General features: G+C 35.9%; 1 protein-coding gene across 1 annotated transcript in view; it reads right to left on the bottom strand.

Moving 5' to 3' along the window:
• Positions 1-26,072, bottom strand: part of LOC147079258 (ATP-dependent DNA/RNA helicase DHX36-like) — a 51,686-nt gene that overhangs the window by 14,921 nt on the left and 10,693 nt on the right. The window contains exons 4-8 of the mRNA XM_085954854.1: positions 25,801-25,970; positions 17,274-17,436; positions 16,225-16,777; positions 11,669-11,837; positions 8,981-9,211 (exon numbers count right to left, since the gene is read on the bottom strand). Coding sequence (XP_085810980.1) covers positions 8,981-9,211; positions 11,669-11,837; positions 16,225-16,777; positions 17,274-17,436; positions 25,801-25,970 — 1,286 coding nt within the window. The remainder of the gene's footprint in view (positions 1-8,980; positions 9,212-11,668; positions 11,838-16,224; positions 16,778-17,273; positions 17,437-25,800; positions 25,971-26,072) is intronic.

Here is a 26,072-nt window from a genome sequence, read left to right on the forward strand (position 1 = left end):
CTTAAAGATGCCAAACCCTTCTATCGATTTCTTAATAGTGACTGTGATGATTACATTGACGATGTAAAAGGGTTTGGATTATCTTTGGATTTTGAAATTGAATAGTACCTATTCATAAACAAACACTAATTTTAAGTTTTATTCATTTACATTTATTTTTACCCCTTTCTTTTTTATTATTACTTCTTTTTTTTCGACCATGTCCAATCCTGATAAGATATGATATTATTATGGGCCTCCACAGGGTGGAGGATGTATTAACAGAGAAATGGATGTCAAGTCACTTGCTCAACCTATTGGGTCCATACTCTGACTCGTACACAAATTGAAAAACAATATGTGTACTTACCAGACCCAGGATTCGAGCCCGGGACCCACGACGCTATAGGTATAGGCCAACGCTTAAGCCGAGCGGCCATTCTGGGTTTTATGCCACTGTGGTAATGTTTTATTAGTACTTGGTTTATGCAGTTGTTTACATTATATTGTAATGTACACATAATTTTGTAATAAATATTCTATATTCATATTGTTTTTAATAAATGTTTTTTAAATTCGTAAATAATTGATACATTAATGTAAAATCAGTTAAGTCACACTTTGGGTGCATTGTGGGATATTGCAATAACCGTTTAGTTAATATTTTTTATAAACAGATCATATTATTAAAAAAATCTTTATACAACCACCATGTTTTTCACCAGGTATGTTTTTAAGGAGCCACATGTGTACAAGATTTTTTGTGTTTTCCTTCAAAGTAGCAACTACGAAAATTATTAATGAACTGCGTTTTAAAATGAAAACGATATCTATTATTTTACATCTCGCTTATACTCGCTAACATGATTTAAAAAATACATCGTCTCCCTCTCTTGTATTGCATGTTCTGAAAAAAAAAAAAAACAACATTGAACGCACGTAATTATATATGTTGATAATTATGTAATTAAAAATCGATTTTTAAATATTAAATATATTTGATAAAATGCAGAAATTTTTAAAACACGTATAAAACATCAAAAATAATTTAATTGTCAGCTATTTATATGTTAATTGAATATAAAATACTAATTAAAATCAGTAATTCAACAGACCATTTATTATCTTAATGAAATCTACAGCTGTTTATATTTTATGACTTGACACTCTGAAAAAAATGGCGGACTAGTCACAGCTGATATTTTACCGCCAAAATCGCAAAAACGTCGTACGAATTTCTTACTTTTTGTGTAAAACATTATATAATAAATACATTTTTAAATATTTGACAATAATATTTAATCATTTTAGTGCAATATCAATCAAATCGAACACTTGCCGATTATTGAACCTAGCTGATTACGTCTCCGGATTCTTTTTGATTTAGCGTGATTGTATCAGGCGATCAGGACATGAAAGAGGTATTTGTAACTCCATGAAAGAGATATCATTATTCGCAAAGGCATCTAACATTAGACAGTTAGAGCTCTGTCAATCAAATCGATAATCTCTTCGCATATTATTGTCTCTTGATACTTTTTGATTTGGTTTCGATATACCGGGGGCTTAGAAATATCAAGGAGATAAATGTACCTACAAAAAAATGGAATGATGTCATTACCAATATTGTTTTAAATATCAAACTTCATAAATAAATGCATTAGAGCGCCACAGAAACGAACACCTCCTCCAATAGTATGTTCGCTTGATACCTACATTTTGATTCAGTACATACGTATCCACGGCCGTACCCGGCTCACAAATTATAAAGAAGAAAATTAATTATATCTATAAAAAATACAAACTATTACTATTTTAAATAATTATAGATATTGTAAAATCGACTTTTCGATCTTCGCAATTAAACTGATTATATTAAATAAAATTACGATGTCGCCATGCACAATATGCATAACAGTGCACTGGTACTGGCAACAGTAGAATACTATTATAATATGGCCGATTAGTGTAGTTTTTATTTTGAAAAATTAAGACGATGAAAAAATGGTATTAAAAATTGTTATTGAACGATTGCAAACAAAAAATAACGCATAATCGTTTCCACGCATTTAAAAACATATTGTAATAGTTAAATGATTTTTTTTGATTAAAACAATTTTCATATTTAAAGTACGTAAAAATTACGAAGGTTTAATTTCATTGATAAAATTCGTTGACAATTCATTTAGATGTCGGAATGTGAGGTTATATTTTATTAATTTGGAATAATATAGACATGCCATTGTTTTGTTGATATTTTTCTATTTGAATTCATAATACACGACTTTATAAACATATATGAATACAATTCCAATATGTTTAAGTTACCTTTTGACAAACAAGAATTACATTTCAGACGAGCATAAAATCTCACGTCTGTTTGAAGCGGATCGACTGCTGGATATGATGAAGAAATCCAGCGAAAAACATGGCGTATTTAAAAAAAAAATACCACTTGTAAGTTCGATAATCATTACAAATCAATCATAATTCGTAGGATATCTGATGAAATTTGTAAGGTTAAAGACATAGCTTATAATCAGTATCTTTTGAATGATCTTAAAACATGTAAATCGTGTCCATTTTCTGAATAGGAAAATGCCTAATTCTTAATATATCTATGTCAGATTTGGGTTCACACTTATTATAAATATAAATTTTTACCGTAAATATTTTACCATATAATTAATGTTAACAACGTTATTTATGGTTTTATGAATGCGTTGAAAAATTTATAATTTAAAAAAATTATAAAACGACGGCACATGGATGTACTGAAATATGACTATATATTAAATTATTAGATCGAGAGGTTTTAAAGAATACTAGTTTATGTAATAAAAATACTTTATGCCGTCATAAAATGTTCAACATAAATACATAGAAATAATAAGACTTTAAAATTATATAAATAGATTTTCTACAACGTTTAAGGATTGTCCAGGCTTATGTTCTGAAAATACAAAAAATCTCCATTTTGACCTACGTTGGGCATGTGGGTCCTTAACCGGTTATATGCCGGGAGTTTTAGTATGGCCGTGCATGAAGGGCCGCGATTTTCTTTTAAAAAATAAAACCTAATAAATATATATTTTTTGGCAATAAATTAATAGTATATCATTATAGACTTACCAAATAAATGCACGATTTGTCATCTGCTTCGCCATATATTAATAAAACTCAAAACCAAATATTTCACAAAACGTTAGGGTTGTCACAAAACTTAACACAAAATTCCCGAACGAGATTATGTTTTTATTAAAAGTTATTTATATTTTTTAATCTTAAAATTATATAAAAATACATAAACCGAGAAATTTAAGAAAAACAATAGTCTTCAACCGTGTAATATGCCTCAAAACAAGGTTCTATGCAGAGAGCCACTTTACACTGCAGGTTGCAGGTTCATCAACTTTTGGAGGTTCGTCAACAGTGGAAATGAAGACATCTTGTTCCTCGTCATCAAAATCAGCATCAAAATCACTGTCATCAGACTCAACAGTGAAGCCATCCCTATCCATCAAATCGTCGATCAGTTGGGCATTTTCAGATGCACCTTGTTCTCTTTCCATTTTGTTCGTAGAAGATCCAAAGTTTATAAGTCGCAAGCCTAATACTACAAGGTTCTAAGTGTTCGTCCTTGAAAAAACAAACCCAACAATGAAGTAGTATTCTAAGCTGTCTCATTGTTACTTTTGTTTCTCCAAGGACAAACACTTAGAACCTTGTAGTTCTCCACTCGCGAAGTATATAAGTTTATAATATCCCAGAAACTTTACTTATTATATAAACAATAGTCAACAAAAGTGAGAGCACTATAAGAATGCAAATACAGTCCCGACACACAAAATAAACAAACACTGACACACAATACAGATTACACAGTATAAAAACACGAAATCATACTGGTAAATTACGAAATAATAATTTATCAAAAGTCTATAAGTAATGATTATAAAACTATCATCTCTCTCTTCTTGGTCGTGCACTCATGGCTGAGGATCGTGACCACATTTAAATTTCGCCATCCTTTGAGCGACCAAGACTTTCCATCCTTCTCTATCTTCCGCTTCTCTCAGGGAAGAATGGATGGTGCCCCCAGTCAGCTTTTTCACTTGGTCGCTCCATCGCGCAGACGCTCTTCCTCTGCTTCGCCTTCCCTGGAGGCTACCCAAAACTACCAGTCTCTCCAGGTTGTCCGGTCTGCGCCTGACAATATGTCCAAAAAACTGCAGAATTCTTCTCAGACATATCGTCGAGAGCCGTTCCTTTATCTTCAGTCTCTGGATGATTGATTGGTTCGTCCTGTGCTCCGTCCAAGAAATGCAAAGCATTCGGCGCCAACACCACATCTCAAAGGCATCAATTGCCTTCCGTTCTCTTGCCTTCAGGGTCCACGACTCGACTCCGTATAGAAATATCGAGAACACTAATGTTTGCACAAGCATCATTTTTGTGGCAATCGAAATTCCTCGATCCTTCCATATAGTGGTAAGGCGTGTCATCGCATTTTTTGCAATCTGTGTGCGCCTTCTTATTTCCGCTTCGCATCCGCCCTTTCTACTGATGGTCGAGGTTTTGGAGTGTATTTGGTGTTGGTAGAAGGTTGGCCCGATCAACAACCATTAATTTGGTCTTATTCCTATTAATAAGGAGGCCGTATTTGCGACTCTCTTCCTCTACCCGGTGTAGCAGCTCTGTGAGTTCTCTTTCATCAGCAGCGATTAGTGTGGTATCATCTGCGAATCTTAAGTTGTTTATTTTCTGGCCACCAATTGTTATTCCGCCTTGCCAATGAACTTGGGCTCTTCGCATTATATGCTCTCCATATATATTGAATAACTGGGGAAATAAAACAGATCCCTGACGAACTCCCTTCTCGGTTCGGAAACTCTCAGAAAACGCACCATTTACTCTAACCTTTGTGAAAACTATCATAAAAGAAATAAACTATAAAATCGCAATATTCCAGTATTCCACCCGTAAAACAAAGTTAGGTTAGCAATGCAAATATCACAAGACAACTGACTGATATTGTCAACACGTGTGTGTCAACCCTGCTGAGCGACACATATCGGTAACGAGATGAAGCTATTTTAAAACACTGATTTTTAAACAGAAAAATGTTTGTGTAAATACGAAAATATTACACCATGATTCCAAGAGATGTCGCTATGTATACCATATGCTTGAACTATTAAAATAATTGTCGTTGGATAGTAAAAATAGGTGTCAAAGTGGACCGTATATATACGGTCATTTGCTATGGCCGGCACGGCGCCCACGGAATTGTAGACCATATATATACGGTCGTGGCATCTAACCGGTTAAGTAATAATTTAAAAAAATAAATCATAACTCTATTTATTATCTTGACTAAATGGCGTAGATTTGAACCTCAAATGTTTATTACTCAAAACTTCATAGATAAATGGTTATTGCATAACACCACCGTCCATATTATTCGTGGAAGTGCAATACCGCACAAGTAAAAAAATATTTTTTCTGTTACATTCTGTTGGACGTATTGATTGGTTTTTTTAAAAATCTCCTAAAATCAATATCACATAAAAAATTAACCATGCTGTAATCAAATCCCCATAAGCAACATAATGCTACATACATCGGAAGAATCACATTTGAAATACGTTAACTACTTTATACAGCCACTGACGAGCGAAAATCGTCACGCCGTTTTTGCGCCTAATATGAGTCATGTATTTATTTTTTCAATTTTAATACGTGTATTGACATCTATGGGTAAGCTCTGCAGGCAGAAACGTTTGAAAAGTCAAATACATCGCGAGAATAAAGGAGATTCCCGAGAGGCCCATTCAGGGTTACTGAAAAATTGTTGACTCTCGTTCACGCCGCGATCGCGTAATAAATGGTCATCAGGATGCTAGTCTGATTTGCATTTGAAAGATTTTGCATTTTATCATATTGAAATTTTATTTGTGTTGAGTTACAAAGTGTTGTGAGTATTCGCATAAAATGATTTGCGTATACAAGTGTTATATTTACGAGTCTACTTTTAGATTGAATTGAAAGATTTTCAATGTTATCAGATTGAAAATTTTATTTGTGTCGAGTGACTACATGTGACTATTTTTTGGTGACAATTTGGACAAACAAAAGTGTTATATTTACGAGTTTAGTTTACCAATTTTTCCAATTCAAAATGGATGAATATTGTGATGATGGTGAAATTGACAATCTTTTAGAAACAATTGAATCTGAAGACGACAGTGATGATTCCGATGTTGATGAAGTTGACGATACTTTGGAAGTTGAAGAAAATGAACCAACTACATCAGAAGCTACTGAAAGACCGACATTTGAGTGGAAATCGAATTTATTTGACCCATTCGATGATAATGAATCGGGATGCAAAGCAGATAGTTTATTTTCGGATGCATTTGAAACGGACTATTTCAAGTGTTTTACATTTGAAACGGACTATTTCAAGTGTTTTATTCACATTTTCTTTGTTGAAATGGTAATGCGGGAGACAAATAAACAATTTAAATTTGCTACAAAAAATATCACAGTTCTGAGTGATCGTTTACGACAATGGGTAGACTGCACAACCGATGATATGTAGACATTTTTGGGGGTGTGCATGCTTATGTCACGTAATTCTCGCAACAAAATTACTGAACACTGGGCCATCAGAAGAAAGTTGTTTTCACCGTATTATTCCGAATCAATATGCCCAAGAATCGTTTTGAGCTCTCGCATCGAATGTTGCATTTTAGCGATAATGAAACCCAGATTCCCGGAGATTGACTGTACAAGGTAAGACAGGTCTTGAAAGAGCTGAAAATTTCTTTCATGAAGTACTTGTATCTTTATCAAAATTGGCTTTGTTTTAGATGTAATAATTTATACGGGGAAACAAACTGAAATTCAGAAGAAAAATTACATCGGAATATCAGGCAACGTTGCGGTGACATTACTTGAACCGTACTTGGAATATTCTATATATATTTCTATCGACAATTGGTACAGCAGCCCAACATTGTTCAAGTAGACAGTAAGTAAGACAAATACCTGCGGAACCGTGAGAAGAAATCGAATTGGGATGCCGATATTCGTAAAAAAATTGAAGAGACGGGAAACCGAGGCATTTCACACTGACGAAATGATGGCATTGGCGTGGAAAGACATGACAATGTTGACTACAGTGCACAAGAATGTATTCAAACTGACGGGAAAAGTAAACTATGTGACAAAAATTCCTATTTCAAAACCCGAGTCCATCGTGGACTACAACAAAATCATGGGCCATGTGACCAAAGTGACATGATGCTTTAATCTGTAAACTTATCACGAAAAGCCCTCAAATGGTACAAAAAACCTTTTTTCCATTGTGACGTTGCAGACGTCACCATCGGGCTAATTAACAATCATAATTAGTGGAGAGGTTTTTCTCTCGCGGGCAACACTAAAATCCAGCGGTTGGCATTCCGGGTTGGATGAGTGGTGGGGGGATCGATGTCAGGCGATCGAATTTTGTTTGGATTTCCGCCCTTTTCTGGTTGACCCTTGACACGAGTGGACGTGGGAGGAGCATATCCCGCATAGCGGAATCGCTATGCGGCTGTAAATACATTTCATTTTTTAGTATTAATTAATTTTAAGTTTTTGTTTTAATTATAACCTCACTCACATGTGGATATTTTGATTTAAGTTTAAGTTAGTTGCTGAGAACTTATTGTGTTAAAATTTTAGTTTGCAGACGCTGATATTGTGTCTTTTGTATAACGTAAATATTTATGTATTATAACCTCGTCGTTTGTGAACGGTGGTGATTTTTCTATGGCGTCATGTCGCCATTTATGTACCATTGACTTTTAATTGCATTTTCTTTAAATACAGTGAGGTTAAAATTATCACGGTGTTTCATTTAATTTAATTGTATCCCGTAATATTATGTTCTTTTATGTTCTTTTCTTTCATAGAAAAGGCTTTGGCGTCCAATAGAGTCAAGTTTTCAGTGCTCGCAATTAACCGCTGCAGCGGTATGGTAAACATTATCCATCGAATACCAATTGATTTCGATGGTCCTTTCCGTAACAGGATTGGAATTCATCAGAGGGATAGTGTGGAAACCCAGTACCCTGAGCTAGCGGTGCCTGTTATCCAGATAGCTTGGATAACAGTGTTGAATGATGGTCGGATGTTATTTTTCATTTAACACCATCTATTAGGTTTATCGTTACTGAATGCGCGCACATATATTGTACCAACAAAAAACTGGTAAAAAACAGCCCTTAGGTGACTTTCAGTTGAAAGTTATCGATCAACTGATTCAAAAACACAAGACAGAGCCAAAGACAAATTTGAAGCGGAAGGTGCCGCTACCCACCAGGCTTACGGAGAGACATTTTATGGGTAAAATATCACCCACAGAAAAAAAAATAGTGTCACCAGAAGGTGTTACGTATGTTATAATACAAAAAACAATAAAAAACATAGTGAAACTCGGTATTTGTGCAAGCAATATGACATTGCACTATGCTTTGAGCCGTGTTTCGAAATTTACCATATGGAAGAAAACTTTTAGAGGTGTTTATGTGGTCAGTGAAAATAATGAACATATGTGTATTTGTTAATTAATTTTTTTGAATTTTTTAAAAATAGTTTTGAACTATTTCTTGAAAATTTGCAGTGTTGTGATAACCCCTTGGTGCAAATTTTCCGACATTTTCATGAAATTATGAATGAAAAACCCTTTCGACGGACTTCAAATGATGTCTCATAATATTATGTAAGTGCTAGATATAAAATTTTAGATATTTAATTCTTGGGCCCTGGAGATTATACCTAGTATTATCAGCTGGGCTGTTAAAAGGTTAACATTTTCAAAAATGGTTCATTTGCAGAATTACAGTTAGACTGACGAACATCTAAGAGTGAGCGAGACATTCGTTAGGAGTCGTCAATATTAACCGAAGCCCCATGAATCGAAGCATATCAAGACATGTCAATTGCATACCTGGTGAGGAGACAGACAGCGTTGACAATGGCGGTCGGCGAAGGAGCGTCCAGCAGCGAGGAGAGGAAGGGCTGCGGAGGAGACAGCCTCAACAGAAGAACGGCCAACAGAGGCTCGTGGAGCGGCGATCGAAGGATCTCAGGTATGGGCCGCTTGTCCAAGAGATCGGCCCGCCCGCCGCTGAACAGGTGCCAGCACTGCCCGGCCTGCACTCGCCCCGCACGGCCCCGTCTGCAATCACATCATACACAGTTACCATAATAATGAATAGTTGTATGTGGACAATAATTAAGTTATAGTCTTACAAAAAGTTAAATCTGCACACGAGTAACGTGTTCAAATGACATATACCCTAATTAACAACTGAAACGAAGACCTAAAACGGCCCGTAAACGAGCATCAAAAATTGCAGATTGCCGATACAATTACCAAAAAAATGGTGCGACTATTGCTCGGTTGCTGGGCAATGTATGACCCGACATCAGTGTCGGGTAAGTGAGGCCGATGTATTTTGTGCGTACACGTGATTAGAGATAAGCAAAAACGGCCGACAATGAAATTTCTGCACCATATAAATAAACAAATCCAAAATGAAAGTAGGATTTGGATCGGGTCCTACTTAAACAAACGTGAAACAATAAGTAATATAAACCCGAAATTAGTTATTGATAATTATTTATTTAATAACTTTAAAAGAATGTCAAAATTTGAAGTTTGTGCAGCTTTGATAGTTGGCCTTTTCATATTATTAGGATCATTATATAGTTTGGCTTCCACGTTCCATAGCTTCGGACGTAAATAAACCTCATTAATAAGCTCCAATACTCTGTCGTTTGTCCATTTATTCATTGTACGTAGTGTGAATTGACGATTAGTAATAGTAATAATCACAGTGAAAAATTATAACAATGTATTGTCGAATCGGCTGTCACTACAATGTTTTTATAGTTGCTAGGGGTGAGGTCAAACAGTGACGCACATACGGAGCAGAGCCAGAATGAAATAGATTTATCTATCAATTATTGTCGTATTTTCGATTGCATTTGATATATCGACCAACCATGCTGCCAGAAAGCAAAGGCAATAGATGGAAAGTTTCGGTAACGTAGACTAGTATTTTCATATTTTGGGGAACTATTACATAACAGCAACACAATAATTGCTGTATCATATTGCCCTAAAAAGTTGCTCATTTACGAGCCCCTTTACAGTAAAACCTCGTTAATAAGAACACGGATAATTCGAAATTCGCTGTAATTTGAAATTTTCGCAGAAAAAAAGTCCCTTGTACATTATTTTCATATAAAACCATACCTTTAATTTGAATTTCGTAATTTGAAATGATTTCTGAGTCCTGGCATATAAAAATAATCAATAAATCGTAATAAAGTACAGTAATAAAGTGTTGACAAATTGGAAAAATAAAAAATATTTCTTATTTTTTATAATTCTAACTTGGTAACTTCAATTAATGGATTAATGGCACATAGTATTTGCAGATTTTTATTTGAAAGAATTGTATTGGAAATTTGGTAGGCACATCTATGATCGTAAACGAAATCAATGAAAAACCATTTGTATATGTATCTAAGATTCTACTACATATAGCTAATCATGGTGTACAAAATCGGTCCTGATTATTAAATAATTTAGAATATTATAATATATTGCGTTTTCATCGTCAGGAGTGCAACAATGCGGGGTGGGTTAGGGTTTCCCTCTAACTGTTTCCTGTACCTATATAAAATAGTGTCCGCTTAGACGTTGGGTACCCTCAGTATTCGATAATCGTAGCTCCATCCAGCCAGTCTCTTCTTCTGTATCTATTGAATTGCTCAACATTAGTCTTGCAATCCGAATTGACTGAAATGCACTGCAATCTTCATACATTGCATTGAATCTTCACCAGTGGCGGCCGGTGGTCTTCAGAATAGCATTTTCTGGTAGTGCGCAATGGTTTACCTTCTATACCCAGCATTGGAGCATAGGGCAAGCACAAGTTCGCGCCACTTCCCTCAGTCCATCGCCAACTCTTGCGCCTCCCGCCATGTCAGACCTGCAGCACGTAGGTCGCTTTTGTAGCACCGCTGCAGGGTGAGGGAGGGTTTATTATTATAAATTAACTCACCAACATTGTTATAAAACATAAACTGGCATTTTTGTTTCTAGAGTCCTAAATTTCGTGCGCCGATCATAAAGTGTGTAAAAAATACTATACAAAATGCTACCACAGGAACATTGGACTACCGTTTAAGAAGTATACAATGACCTCATTGTAATCCTGTGCAAACTGAAAATCTATTTGGATCGCAATCGCTTTGCGCAAATGAACGGAGTATTGTTCATAATACTGCTACATGTTCTACTTCGCGAAGTGAGTGATACACATATGAATAACAATGAAAAGTTGAGCGATGTCTTCAAAAATGCAGGCAGTGCGTAGCACTTGCATGGTATTAGAGGAGCCGCCGCTGATCTTCACCAAATATTGCTGTCCCTGATTGGCCCATAAATACAGGGTAGAAATTTTCTCTCAAAAACATTCAGTTCGCACTTACTGTGCAGGTGTCCGTTTGTGTTTTAATTTAATTAAAATTCGAAATAGTTGACAACAGCTTGAATGTGACGAGTGGCCAATGAAATTGCATGGTGTCTATTAGAAACAGTCAGACGGTAAAAATGGTGTACCTTTGGTGAGCGTTGGCCTTGGAAACCCACTCCGCCTGAAGGATGCGGATGTCAGTGTCTTCGTCGTAGTGCGTCAACTTCATCTTGCCGCAGTCCACCACGTACACCACGTCGTCTATGGTGATGGACGTTTCCGCAATATTAGTCGACACAATAATCTTCCTTACTCCTGGGGGGAACATCAAAATCATTTCAAACAATATAGTATTGCTTTTATAAGATGGAGCAATTAATCTAAGCCGGTGGTTATCAAACTTTTCATTTCAGGGCACCCTAACAAATTGTATGCTATGTGAAAAATTCAGAAGATTTTTTAGCTTTTGTGAGGTTTATTGTCAATCTGTGAATAATATTTTTTTGGGTAAACTAAAAGAGGAATGGTCACCGTAGTTATATGGAAAGAGCAGCTCACATTTAGTTACAGAGCATATAAGTATATCACCGTGATTGCACATTAAATCAAGATTGTCTAGAATTGGTTTCTTTCCAACAGCCAACAAAACCTAGGCATTTCTTACGGTGCACACTTTGAATACCACCGCCCTAAGCTGATATACGTTACGTTTGCATGGAGGTATGTATCAAATAAGACTCCACACTTGTTTAGACAATTACATTGGAGCGCATGCGTGATGCATAGCCATAGGCCTACCTCAAACCAATTTATGATTGCCATTGTTAGTGATGCAAACGCTAGCGCAACCTATACTATAATTTTTTCAGAAATACTAACTTTTTAAAACCCTTGTATTATAATCAGGAAATGACGAAACTACATCACGTGTACACTGGTGAACTATTTGACGCATAACTAGGCATATAGCAGACTTGAGAGTGGGTCTATCGTTTGGGCCCCGCATCAGTTGAAGTACGGCCTTATGGTGGAGAGTCCAAAAGAAATTTTTAAGACTCCTTTACTTTCGGCTGTATGGATATTATCCGTGGCTCTATCCGACTGATTTTCTCTTAGGGATGCTTACATACTGTAGCATAAAATTTAGAAGGGATCTTTATTTAGCTACATATTTTTTCAGACTTATACGCGGTGTAAATGTGAACTCTACCATTCTTGGTGGTGTTGGCTTGTGTGTCTCTGATAATTACCTTAGAAATCGAGGGCGTCCGTTGTTTGTTCTCCCACTGTGCAGAACTAACCTGCCATTAGTAATGCCAATTGGGAGGGCAATAACCATGTTTAATGAAATCGCTTCGGATATTGATATATTCCACTTACGTGAGGGTGAATTTAGGTGGACGTTGTTTTTAAGATAGGGTCTATCAAAGTTCACTCTGTGTGCTTCCATCTACATACTTTTATTTTGTTATTTTTGTTATTTATTTTATTTCTTTTCTTATTTTATATTAACTCACACTTCTCTGTATTTCTATTTTTAAAAATTATTCATTACTTATTTTATGTATGAATTTATAATTTGTTATGTTCATTATAAATGTAAAATAAATAAATTTGATTTGATTTGATAAACAATGAATGGAATGTTAAAATACAACCCGGCATGGATGTCATCAGTCTACCTGGTAGAACTTACTGAATATCCATGTAAGATTCGTACACCTGTAACACGTCTAAACCATTTCAATACAAATATGTACCTCTTAATATGTGACCATACAACACAAAAATTTGTAAACCAATTATATAAAAGGAATTATTGTCATGTTTACACAGTCTCTTGAATAAAATTGGGCTCTATTTACCGAGAGCTTACCGCGGAGAAACGTCAGATTTTTTTACTCTCTACTTGAAAGTATCTAAACGTCACTTTTTGAGCATAGACAACTATGGCAAAACCGCTATTATAAGCGTAAACAATGAGTACGGTCACAGAGAACAGTGAAATATTTTAATAAACTTAATAATTAACAATACAATTATTACGTTGGCGACAATACCTATGTAATCAAATATGCAAGTTCCTATTTCTTTCGAGTGTTGGTTATATTTTGGCTTTTTTTTTTAAATAAAGCTACCTCTTTGTCAACCTTGGAAATGGCTAATTTTGTAACAATAATAATTAATGTCGTCTACGAAAGCCGACGATAAACGCGGTTGCAATGCAGATACGTTTCATAAGATTAAGTTTCATAAGATAATAATATTTTATATAAAAAATATTGTTATCTATAATGTTATTTTGAAAAATGTTCCTTATTTTCGCATAACTATTTAGAGCGTTTTTATACGAAGGTTTAAGGCTCGCACAAACCAACACGAATATTCACAGCGAATTCGCAACGCAGCCGCTACCGCTTGCATTTGATGCGAATTTAGCGTTTGGCATCACACCAATGCGACAGCGACGCAGACATAGACTAAATAATTTTATTTCCGCGCCAGATTTAATATTGTAAATAATATTAATATTTTACGCCAAATATTCTATAATTTTTATGAATTAAATATGAAAAATATACGTACACTATAGCGCTTTCAGAATTGCTACGTTTAGCCAATTCGCGTAAAAGTGTATTATAGGTGGTAGCATTGGTTGGAGCCATAGACTAAATACATCAGAAATTTGATTTTGAGCGGCCGCCAAGTTTTAACACAAAACATTTTCTCCACATTTTTTAAATGCATACCTTTGAGTAATTTTATTGCATATTTTTTCATTTATTTTTATGGTTTTTCCATTGAAATTACGTGAAAAATTCGCATTTTTGTATTTTCACCAAGTACCCCGTCAAAATATCCCGAAAAAAGCACCCGCCATCGGTACGGAAGGTCCGGTCAAAGCCAACACCGCTGTAATGCTCCCTACTTACCTGTTGTTAATGAACAAACGAAACATTTATTCACGCAGGAGATCTAAAAATACAATGAAAGCCATCAATTTGTCATATATTTGGCTATTTTTTGAGACTCTTTTGACCGGACCTTCCATACCGATGCGGGTGCTTTTATCGGGATATTTTGACGGGGTAAATGCGAATGGATGGCAGTGTTGGAGACAAATTGTATCAATAATAATATAAAATTATTGATATATTTGAATGCTCGATACCGAAACGTCAAACAATCGCAGCGCTCCATATTGAACTTTGTAAGATAATAACTTAATTCCCTTCCGAAATCTGTGCGTCGCGTGCTCTTTCCCGTAAGCCAATACGAGCTTGATTGGCGAATATTCGCTGCGAATTAATTCGCCGCGAATATTTGCTTTGGTGTGTGGACCGCATAGCACGAATGTCTTTGTGTCAAAGGTTACTTTATAATTATTTAAATTTTATGAAATGTATTGGCGAACTCTATTATGCTATACTGATTTTTGAAAACGGCGAATTTTATTGATTTAAAATGTTTGAATTTTATTCATTGTAAATGACTTTTATATTTGTACTTATTGTCTACACTTATAATAGCGGTTTTGCCATATAATAGCAGTTTTTTCATGATTGTCTATGCTCAAAAAGTGTCGCTTAGATGCTTTCAAGTATTGAATAAAGAAATCTGACGTTTATCCAGGGTAAGCTGTCGTAATATAGAGCTTAAAATTGATATTATACAATGATATTATCAAAGTTGTTGAGAAAAATCTTTTTCTATAAATGGAGCCTAGATGTATGAAATAAATAGCAAAAAGAAAGGACCTCCGGTACACTGATTAAGTCAGCTACAACTGATTTCACATTGCAGTTTCATCCGCAGAGAACTTAACACTACTGCTGTAACATTTATTAGCCAATTGGCAATGCATATGATAAGACAACTGTCACAATAAGCAGTCAATAATACTACACTTTGGCATTATTATTTAGTTGAAATATCCCATATTGGTGTAGTGTAATGTGTGTAATGGCAGCCATTGCATGAATGAGAAAATAGGAATGGTAACTGAGTGACATTAATATTTGTGGAGAATACCAACTTAACTATGCTTCACGCGTGTGCTAAATATTTCCAAATGCCATAACAGAAATAAGGTACATTACGTATATGGCTCCCTTTTCTGCTGCATCCAATGCAAAGGGTTCAAACATGAAAATGATAATTAACGTATTGAAAGAGACATCGAAGGTAGGCAGTGGTAGGTAGATAACTGGAAAATAGTCATGGGACAACCATATTTACGGGACTTTAATTTGAATTTTGTTTTATCTTCGGTATTTCAATGATAATTATTTACTGAACATAAAATATATTTTACTTTATTATAAAAGATATTTCACTAAAAGAAGACAATGGTCGCTATAATAGATAGTTTACTAAAAAAAAGTGCTGCTAAACCACGAATCATTAGTCGGACTTCTTGTCAAACTTCATACAAAAAATCTTGGGATTATGCCAAGCCTTTGTAAACATTTCATAGTAGAAGATCTGATATACTCGGATACAATATATTTATGTGTATGTGAATCCTAAATTCAATACCTATAGACGGATGGCTCTATTGTTTATAGAATAATTAATATATTACTATAGATATTTTTTTTACCTAATTAATTCTTCAGAAGGTAGGCTTTAAATGATCGCCTACTATAGTCTTTGCCACTGATAAATTGCAGTGAAGTGTACAAGAAAAACAATGTATCACCTGGAGGCGGAGCTTTGAAGATGGCGGCCTGGTCACTCGAGTTCAGATGAGAGTGGAGAGGCAAGAGGATGTGGGGGGGCAGGGGGCGAGAGTTCAGCCTCTCGCACACGTTCGAGATGTCCTTAACGCCAGGCATGAACACCAGAATCGCCCCGGGAGCTCCTCTGGCGAGATGGCGCACCAATTCTGCGACGAGATCCGCATTCAGATCTTCGCTGGTGGGATTCTTCAGAGAGTTCAGCACCTCGTCGGAATACTTCCCGCTGCCTTTTAACTTCTTCAGGTGCGACTCTGTCGCCCGGCGGTGCTCCTCCCACTTGGTCGTCATCTCATCCCTCCTCCTGTGGCAGTGGATTGAGTCGAGCTGAGGAGGAGAAGGGAAGTCCCGGAAGCCTGTCAGCTGAAGCGCGTCCTCCAAAAAGAATTCTTCTACAGGGTACATGAGCCCAGGGATGAATACCATCGGGCATCCTCCAAAATAGCGGCAGAAACGCTCCGCCTCCATCGTGGCACTCATAAGAATCAATTTAAAGTCTTTCCTCAGTGCCAATATCTGCAGACAGGAGTTAAAACATATGTATTTTACAGTCAACCACGAGAACAAAAATCAGAGAATTTTCAAAATTCCACCAAAAGTTTTCCAGGTTTTTGATCACTAATTAGCAACTGCTTTCCAAGGTCGATGAATACACAATACGTTAATTGAAGTTTATGTCAATGCAAAGCAGTTATCATTTTGCCACTGACGACAGCTTAGCTTTCACATAACAGAAAGGGGAAAAATCAAAGAGTTTGTCTATAATAAGAGGAAATGTTATGAAATTGTCATATGACGAGACTTACTGGCGATAGGGTTATATATATTATAAATAAATCTGCAGTGCAAAATGACTTGCGTCTAATTCAATCATTATCATTGATAACTTAAAAATATTAGAAAATGAAATACCTACTTATTAGTTTTGAAGTATTATTTGATAGAAGGATATGTTTTTCTTTATTTTGATGCATTTTTTTATGACAAGAAGTCGCAGCGAGTGTAAGGTTACCTGCTTAGCGATAGCCATGAGGATGTCGCAAGTGATGTCTCTCTCGTGGACTTCGTCCAGGATAAGGTGCGTCATGGAGAGGAGGGCGGGGTCCTTCTGCAAACGTTGCGCCACAATTCCTGTCGTGACCACTTCCAAGCCTCCCCACGGCCGCGGAGGAGTGCTGTTGACAAGGTAGCACAATTGTCAGGGACATGCAAACTTATCTAAAATTGTAAAACAGCAGTATTATAAATTCTAGTAAAACATTAATCTTCTATAAGGTCTATAGCTTCCCATACACGTACAGTTTGAGTAGCAGGTTGAAGAACATGGCACAGACAATACGTTAGTGGCCACACCACAGATCAGTTTAACTACCCCATTTAAATCTGTCCAACTGTCAACAGATGTGCCCATATACGTACAGTTATTGTCTGTGGCAGAGCAAGTGTCAAAAACTATGGAGGTTAAGTTTGCGGAGATAATACACAGGGGTAGTGTTAAATTAGTTTTAAGTAGGGTATACTTGAACGATATTGATAAGTACACGAATAATTTTACTTTGAATTTATTATAATTATAATTGTTTTTATTAGAAACAAATTGACATAAAATACACAGCAATGACGTTGGTAAAATAAATCATGATTTCGCTAGTGGATTGTGTATTTTATCGATTCACCGAAACAATATTATACACATTCGTGTAAATATAAAATATGAACTATAATCTTTTCTTTTGAATAAATTATTCCCTTTAATCGAGATATTAGTCAGTATTTATCTATTTGGTCATATTTTTAGAATACGGTAATATTTATATAGGTATACAATAAATTTAAACATGCCACAAAATTATATTTACATCAATCATCAGTATAATAATTAATTACTATGATATTATTAAAATATATACGTAAATTTTATTTAGATTTACCGACATTGTCATTCAAAATTAGGTACCTATATTAATTTATGTTGTGAACGTCTTAAATTATTTGTAATATTCACTACATACAATAAATAAAATTTGAATACCTACTGAGTTATTAGTCTATATTTTCACAATAACTTAATATTTATAACGCTCTCTAAAATTTTAACATTTATATTATATTGTATAAAATAATATGTTTACATAAATAATTATAACTTTAAATTCTAATGGATTCAAGCTCTGTACTTTTCCATTTAAGTCGTTTTTTGCGACCCGGGTTTCGCCTTTCGGCATCTTCAGGCGTCGTGTACACTCACCAAAGGCAAACACACACTGACAACGAACACCCTTAACTCTACCTTATATAGTAAAAAAGTTTCGCAAAAAACAACTTAAAAGGAATAGTACAGAGCTTGAATCCATTAGAATTTAAATTCAAATTCCATCAAGTACCTTCGGTCGAAAGTATTAATATTAATTATAACTTTGTTTTACCCTCGTAAAAATAAATAAAATATAATATTTGCGATCTCCGCGTACATATTATTCTCTTTCTTTCGACCATGTCCGATCCTAATAGGATCATATGGGCCTCCACACAGAGTGGAGGTTTGTATTGACAGATTTTTTTTTTTTTACGAGAAATGGATGTCAGCCACTTGCTCAACCTATTAGGTCCATACTCTGACTCATACACAAAATGAAAAACACAATATGTGTACTAGCCAGACCCAGGATTCGAACCTGGGACCCTCGACTCTATAGGCCGGCATTTAAGCCACTCGGCCATCGTGGGTGTAATTATATATTATTATTATATATTATTATTATATAATTATATATATTATTACATTATTAATAATAAATGAATTTGTATTTTATAACAAGCAACACCAACCGCAGCTGTAAATGCGCGGTATATTCTACTTAACGTCATGATCATCTAGCGTCACCCGAGAACTTTCGGCGAGTCGAAATTCCAACAGTTTTACAAAAACACGGGAGTGGGGGTCGCTGGCAGTTTGAACCTGGCAGACATCTACAGGTCGAAAACTGTCCGTCCGTGGGCGCAGCAGATTATCTACCAAAGATATCTGTATGGCCGCCATTACGTATTAACTGGCATCTTCAACCTGTTACGAAAACTGTACGTCTGTAGCGGCCTTATCTGAGATCCACTATGTATGTAGTTAAAGTTACATTATGACATTAGCTCTATTTGCTCTTTGACGACACTGTCAACGACCGGGATGTTCCTATCACATCACATATCATACAGTAAAACCTCGTTAATAAGAACACGGATAATTCGAAATTTTAGCGAGAAAAAAGTCCCTTGAACATTATTTTCATATAAAACCATACCTTTAATTCGAATTTCGTAATTCGAAATTATTTCAGAGTCCTGGCATATAAAAATATTCAATAAATTGTAATTAAGTACACTATTTCATGAGCCAGTCATTAAAAATTGTGACAGACTTTTCTTAAAAAATCATAATTTACTTATTTTAGGAAGGTAATAAAAACACACACAGAACCGAAAATTTGGTAGGTATTAATATATAACAATATTAATGAAAATCAAAAAAAAAAAAAAAATTTATATTTTTTCCCCATACATTTCATAATTTGTAATTCGAATTTTTTTTCGATTTTCGGTCCCGTGGAATTCGTATTAACAAGGTTTTACTGTATTATATGGATGAGCAAGCACCAACAATGCGCCTCGTAATTAGTGGACCGGAAGGGAAACGGAGTGCCGGAAGACCACGAATCGGTGGCTTGACGGTCTACTGAGACTTGTGAGGGAGTGAGCGGAGGAATCTGTTCAAGCTGAGCTGGAGAAGTAGTTATTAAAAACAATCCAAAAAAAATTATCTTCTATACTTGCTTTTGCCTCTATCACATGTACGTCTCCAGAACGTGAAGTAACCTTCAAAGTCGTGCTGAGTCTCCCGCGATTGACTTCCCATGACGTTGGTCGGCGTGCACTAGTGTGGGTGATTCCTATCCATATAATACTGCAGTCAATCCTCGATAAGAAAAGACCTTCTCGCTCACCGTATAATGCTTACAATTTGTTGAAAGCTGAGAAAATTTCTCTCGTAGATACATCTAAGTCGCAATGACCGACCGGTCGGACCGAGTTGAGAAACTCTTCCCTTTCAACCAAAATATGAGGACACTCTTAGGGGATACCATCGTCACCCTGTATAATTCGGCACATAAGCAAGTCTTTTAGGCAGAGCTGACAAAGCTCGGAGACAAAACTGTGTCCGGTTAAAAACTGATAAGTCCAATGATCCGGAGTCTATCCGGTTATCTCCGTACGCCACTTTATATTTGGAAAATCAAATGTGTCTGTCTGCTCTTGGAAGCGAAATTTCAATTAAAAGTTGATGGAACGTTAAAAAACACATTTTCAGTAAGTGTAATTTTAATTTTGAGACCATGAAGAGGTGAATCAACACTGGGAAGAGTGCAAGACTGCCATAGTATCCTCAGCTAATGACACCTTAGGACGCCGAAAAACAGGTGAACGATCAGAATGGTTTGACGAAGATCGCTGCAAAGTCACTACGAGAAAGAATGAGGCTTACTTAATGATGCTACAGAAGAAAATACGAGCATCGGACAATGAGTATAAAAAGCGCCGGCGTGACGAAAAGAAACTACACAAGAAAAAGAAACGTGATTATTTAAAAAAGGAAATGATCCTACTCCAAGAACACTATAAAGCCCAAGAAAGCCGGCTGTTCTATAGAAAGATAAATAATGTTAGGAAGGGTTTCAAGCCTCGTATCTCAATGTGCAAGGATGACGATGGCATGATACAACACCGTATTCTTGCCCGGTGGGTGGGTTTCTCTGATCAACATTTAAATACCCCCCATAATGATGCCGGCAACACTAACATTAAAGGCTTGAATTCACTAGGGGACAAAATGTATCGCAACATGACGCCAAACATTGAGTCTACGTGCTGGCGCAACGTTGCGCTCTGTCGCCCATCGTTGGACGCAACATATGCGGCTTTTCTACGTGACGCGAGACATGTTTCACGATGTCGCTTCGCTTGTGCCTTGTACTCACTAGGGGACAAAATGTCTCGCAACATGGCGTGCAGCATTGAGTCTACGAGCTGCCCCAACGTTGCGAACTGTTCCGTACGTTGTACGCAACATAGCGAGGCTTTTCTACGTGATCCGCGACATGTTGCATATGTACGCTCCACGAGCGAGCGCAAGGGGGCAACCCATCGTCATTCGTGCGTAGGAATTGGCAAGTGCGATGGTATGGTCCAAACTGCGTGATAGGGAATTTTTATGAATTTTCACACAAACAGTGAAATAATAAAATTAATTTAATAACAGTATTAAAATACATCGAAACTCTAACGATGAAAAATAATTATGTTAATTATATCTATTATTTTGGTTGCCGAGAAAAAAAATCAATGCAAAAAAACGTTTAGTTTTATTTCGATTTTTTATGAATTATTTTGATTCATATTTGTTAATAAAGAAAATATTATCGACCTGTATATTCGAAAATTAATATATCCATAATTTAATTTGATATTTTTTGTTCTATCCATTACAGAAAAATAAATAAAATTTACTATTTTTAATTTTAGAACATAGTGATCAACATAACTCCGTGATAATCTAGTGCAAGTCTAACTTCTTTATTCATTTCAGAGTGATAACACCATCTTTAGGTAGGTACCTATAATTAGTTGGATTGCAATAACATGCGATGTTATTTTTATCTCCGTAAAATAAAAAAATTAAAACACCAATTTTCATAAGCTTACTATTTTTTGTGGTAATGACGACGTTACCTACACAACTCAGCTTCACCGTTGAACGGAATGAGATGAGTGAATGGCTAACCATTCCTCTTAAAAACTGTTATATATCTGTTAGTTATAAACTGTCTATATAATTACACCTCTGTGGAAGCCCATATGCGTAGGGGTGGAAATGGTAATTTCCATTCTTATATAGATACCAACCCATATATTTATATATGGCACCCACCATGGCCTAGTTAGTATAGCACCTGTCTCTGGTAAGACACGGGTTCGATCCCGCGGCTGGCATAGCATTGTGTTTTTTCAATGTTTGATCAAGTGCAAGGATCTAGTAGATAAGGCGAATGGCTAACAACCATTTCTCGTAATATTAACTTCAATATTTCGTGTAATAGGGACGTCATCCAACATAAGAAAGAAAAACATATCATCAAGTATAGAATATAGATGCTTATTGCTTGGTATCTATATCGATACTTGCAAGTGTCGATAATATCAAGGACCAAAGTATTAAAACTTTTAAGTATTTTCTTGAAAAACAACAAAAGAAAATGTTATTTTGAGACCCGTTTTCAAATATCGGGTGAAATTGGTGGTAAATTTAAAATAGTTGTCGTTCGTTCACATCTCCGAAAACATTACTTATTCCGAGAGAAATAAAACGAAAAATAATTGACTGCTAATAACTTAAATATTTATGAACAAGGTAAAACATGTAACACAGCAAGGTTCCAATGAATTCGGCGAATGGCTGATAACCATTCCTCGTAGATAACCGAGTTTCTTAATATAATCTATATAATATGGCAATATGTGGTCCGCGTACTATACGATATAAAAAATGTATATTGGTAGGTATAGCATAGCACATCCAAAATACTATTTTTTTGAATATCGTAATTAAATATTATTAATATTATTATATTTTCGACAAAATTATTTTGTCGCCAATAAATAATACATTCCAGATTCGCGGCTCGGCTCGACAATAGCTTACGTCATATATGTTATTACGGCGCCTACCTACACGAGCTAGTTCGAGCATGTATATTGTATTGTATTTGAGCGCAATTTCAAATACCTACATCTAAAAATAGACCTGACGGAAGTAGACAGGTATGTATTTTGCAAACCTGCACGTGTCTCACCGGCCACCAAAATCGAAACAGGGAAGACCAGACGGACGAAAAATTACAGTCCTGTTAAACCTTTTATATTAATTAATTTATTTCTATATCCACTTTCAATACCGAATATATCGGTATTGTCTGATTTTTAAAAGCGGTATTTTGATATCGAAAAATACCGGTATACCGGTTTTGAAATACAGGTATTGCAATCTCTACGCTGTATGTATGTTTGTATGTGGCTATGTAAATCAATATCTCGACAACCGCTGGATTGATTTCGATGCGGTTTTCACTATAAAAATTATTGATATTCAAATAAATCGGTGATAGTGTTGTTTTATTATATAAAAAACAGTAAATAAAAATAAGAAATAGCGCCGGCGTATGACATTGTGGTGCCGTTGTTCATTTCTAAATGATATATCATATTTTTTAATACGTGGATGTATATAATATTATAATTAACATTTCAAAAAAAATGCGGTTGTTCGTTACTAAACATTTAAAAGTTTTCGATTATTGTTTTTTAGTACTTCAGCATTTTTTATGTTAAAAATTCACTGTTTTTGTGAAATACGGGATTTTTACATATTGTAAAATGAAAAAAAAAATCCGGCGTCTGGGTAGGCAATTATATAGATCTTATTTGTCGGGCTACGTCTTATTTATGTTCAATTGCATAATATTATCGATATTTAACTTCGCGTGTACCTATAATAAAATGAACAGTTTATAAATTTACACTCGTTTACGTAGGTATGTGTAGTCAAGATCTTTCAACATGCATACATCATGTCAATTCACTTACACTAAAAACGTTGTGGAATCGCCATCAAGTGTTATGCCAAGTCCCAAATTAAGATAAGTCTCCTCGTAAATAAATAAACATTTTAAACACTGTTTTAAAGTTGCATATCAATTGTTTGCGAATATTTGTATAAAAAAAAATCATACTAAGTATTTTAAACAAATGTGCACATTTTTTGTGTTTCTGCCGGTTGGAAAACATATGAAAACGCACGTGTGGACGTGTTTACAAATATTTTGTTTCACTAAAAGTAACCCCGTGTGGTCTCGGCGAATGTTGTTTTGATTAAATCTCGCACATTTGTATGATATGGACTGCCCAGACTACATTTAAATTGATGACAATGTTTGCAGTTCAGGACGTGCGTAGAGTATCAAATGTTTGAAACGTGCATTTGTGAAGTGATAGAAGTTTACAAACAATTATATAACTTATTTGCGAGCAGATTATCTTATTATGGAGTGGGTATTCTACAAAAAGATCATACAATAATATCTTCTGGTTATAATCCAAACAACTCTGTGCAGGCTCTCAATTTCATTAAATATATTACAATATATACAATTAAAAAGGTGAAGTGCCACTGGCTCCAACGGCTTGTCGGTAAAAAGAATAATAAAAATTGTCTAGACACCATCACATGACAAGGCCTGAAAGACAAAAATGTGCTCTAATGATATTGCAATAAGATTCACTTTGGCGGCTATCGCATTTCTGCGACAAGTACAACATATTCTGCGACGTTGCGTAGTGTGTACGTACTTTGAACAAGAAACATATTCTGCGGCTTCGTTCCCGAAACATCGACGTAGATGTTGTGCGTCATGTTGCACGATTTGTCCCCTAGTGAATTCAAGGCATAATACTCATGACCAGGAATCAGTACAAAGTGGCATTGACGATAACGAAGAACCACCGACATTAAATGAGGTAAAAGGTGCCATGTCAGGGTTAAAAACAAACAAATCGCCTGGAATACATAACCTACAGAGTGAATTAATAAAATGTGGAGGGGAAAGCCTGCTCAAACATTTACATAGCCTAATCCACCAAGTATGGACTTCAGAAAAGATTCCAGAGTGGATGGGCTGATTTGTCCCCTGCACAAGAAAGGAGACCAACTACTTGCAGCTAAATTGCAGTGCAGTTCAATCAATTAAGATTGGGAGACTGCGATGGCTAGGTCATGTGCACAGTATGAATGACAATGAACCGGCAAAGAGAGTGATGTCCAGCAATCCAATAGGGCGTAGAAGAGGCAGGCCAAAGATTCGCTGGTTGGATGGAGCTGCCAGTGACTGCCATATACTAGGGGTACCGAATTGGAAAGTGCCCACACTGGATAGGGACAGGTGGAGGAGGCCAAGACCCACACCGGATTGTCGTGCCCCTGATGATGATGATAATTTTAATGTTAACCAAATTTTGAAATAATGGAAGTAGGTTTTTTTTGTATTTCTACACAGATGGATGTTCAGCAATCAGCATATGCGGGATGGCGATCGGGGCCCGAAGGGTGTACCATGTTGTCTATATCATTTTAATCGTTATCGTTATTGCTTCGACTTAGTTGGACATATGCGCCGGCTAGACGGCAGCGACTTGCCTGCGCGGTATAAAAATACGGAACACTTTTACAGCGCTTTTTGGTTTGCGCTAATATTGCGATAATTAATATCATTTACATCTGTTGACTATTGATACAATAAATGGCAACATTGGAAATGGAAAACAAAATTATTCAAAACCATGATTCACTTTTGCAGGTAGTAAAAGATTGTGAATGCGCTTCGATTTGTTTGCACTCGCTGAGGAGCTTCCTTCAGTCACAATGAGAGTATGTATCATACCTGTCCAGACGAATCGAATATCCCACACTGCAGCCAATGATCTCCGCCTGTTCTGACGCAATGCGGCGCGCCACGCTGGTGGCGGCGATCCGGCGAGGCTGAGTGATCACAATAGACACGGTGCCGCCTTTCTTCGCCGCAAACGCTTCCTCCAGCAACATTTGGCCCACCTGATCGATCGCATTGCTCATTATTAACGATAAAAATCAAAACGGGGTCCCAGTACAAATCAAACAAGTTTCAAGACAGGTGATCCGAAGAACCAAAATACT

Source organism: Rhyacophila brunnea, unplaced genomic scaffold (assembly GCF_057557595.1).
Source record: "Rhyacophila brunnea isolate RB1 unplaced genomic scaffold, BYU_Rbru_1.0 scaffold_10, whole genome shotgun sequence".
NCBI classification, from domain to species: Eukaryota; Metazoa; Arthropoda; class Insecta; order Trichoptera; family Rhyacophilidae; genus Rhyacophila; species Rhyacophila brunnea.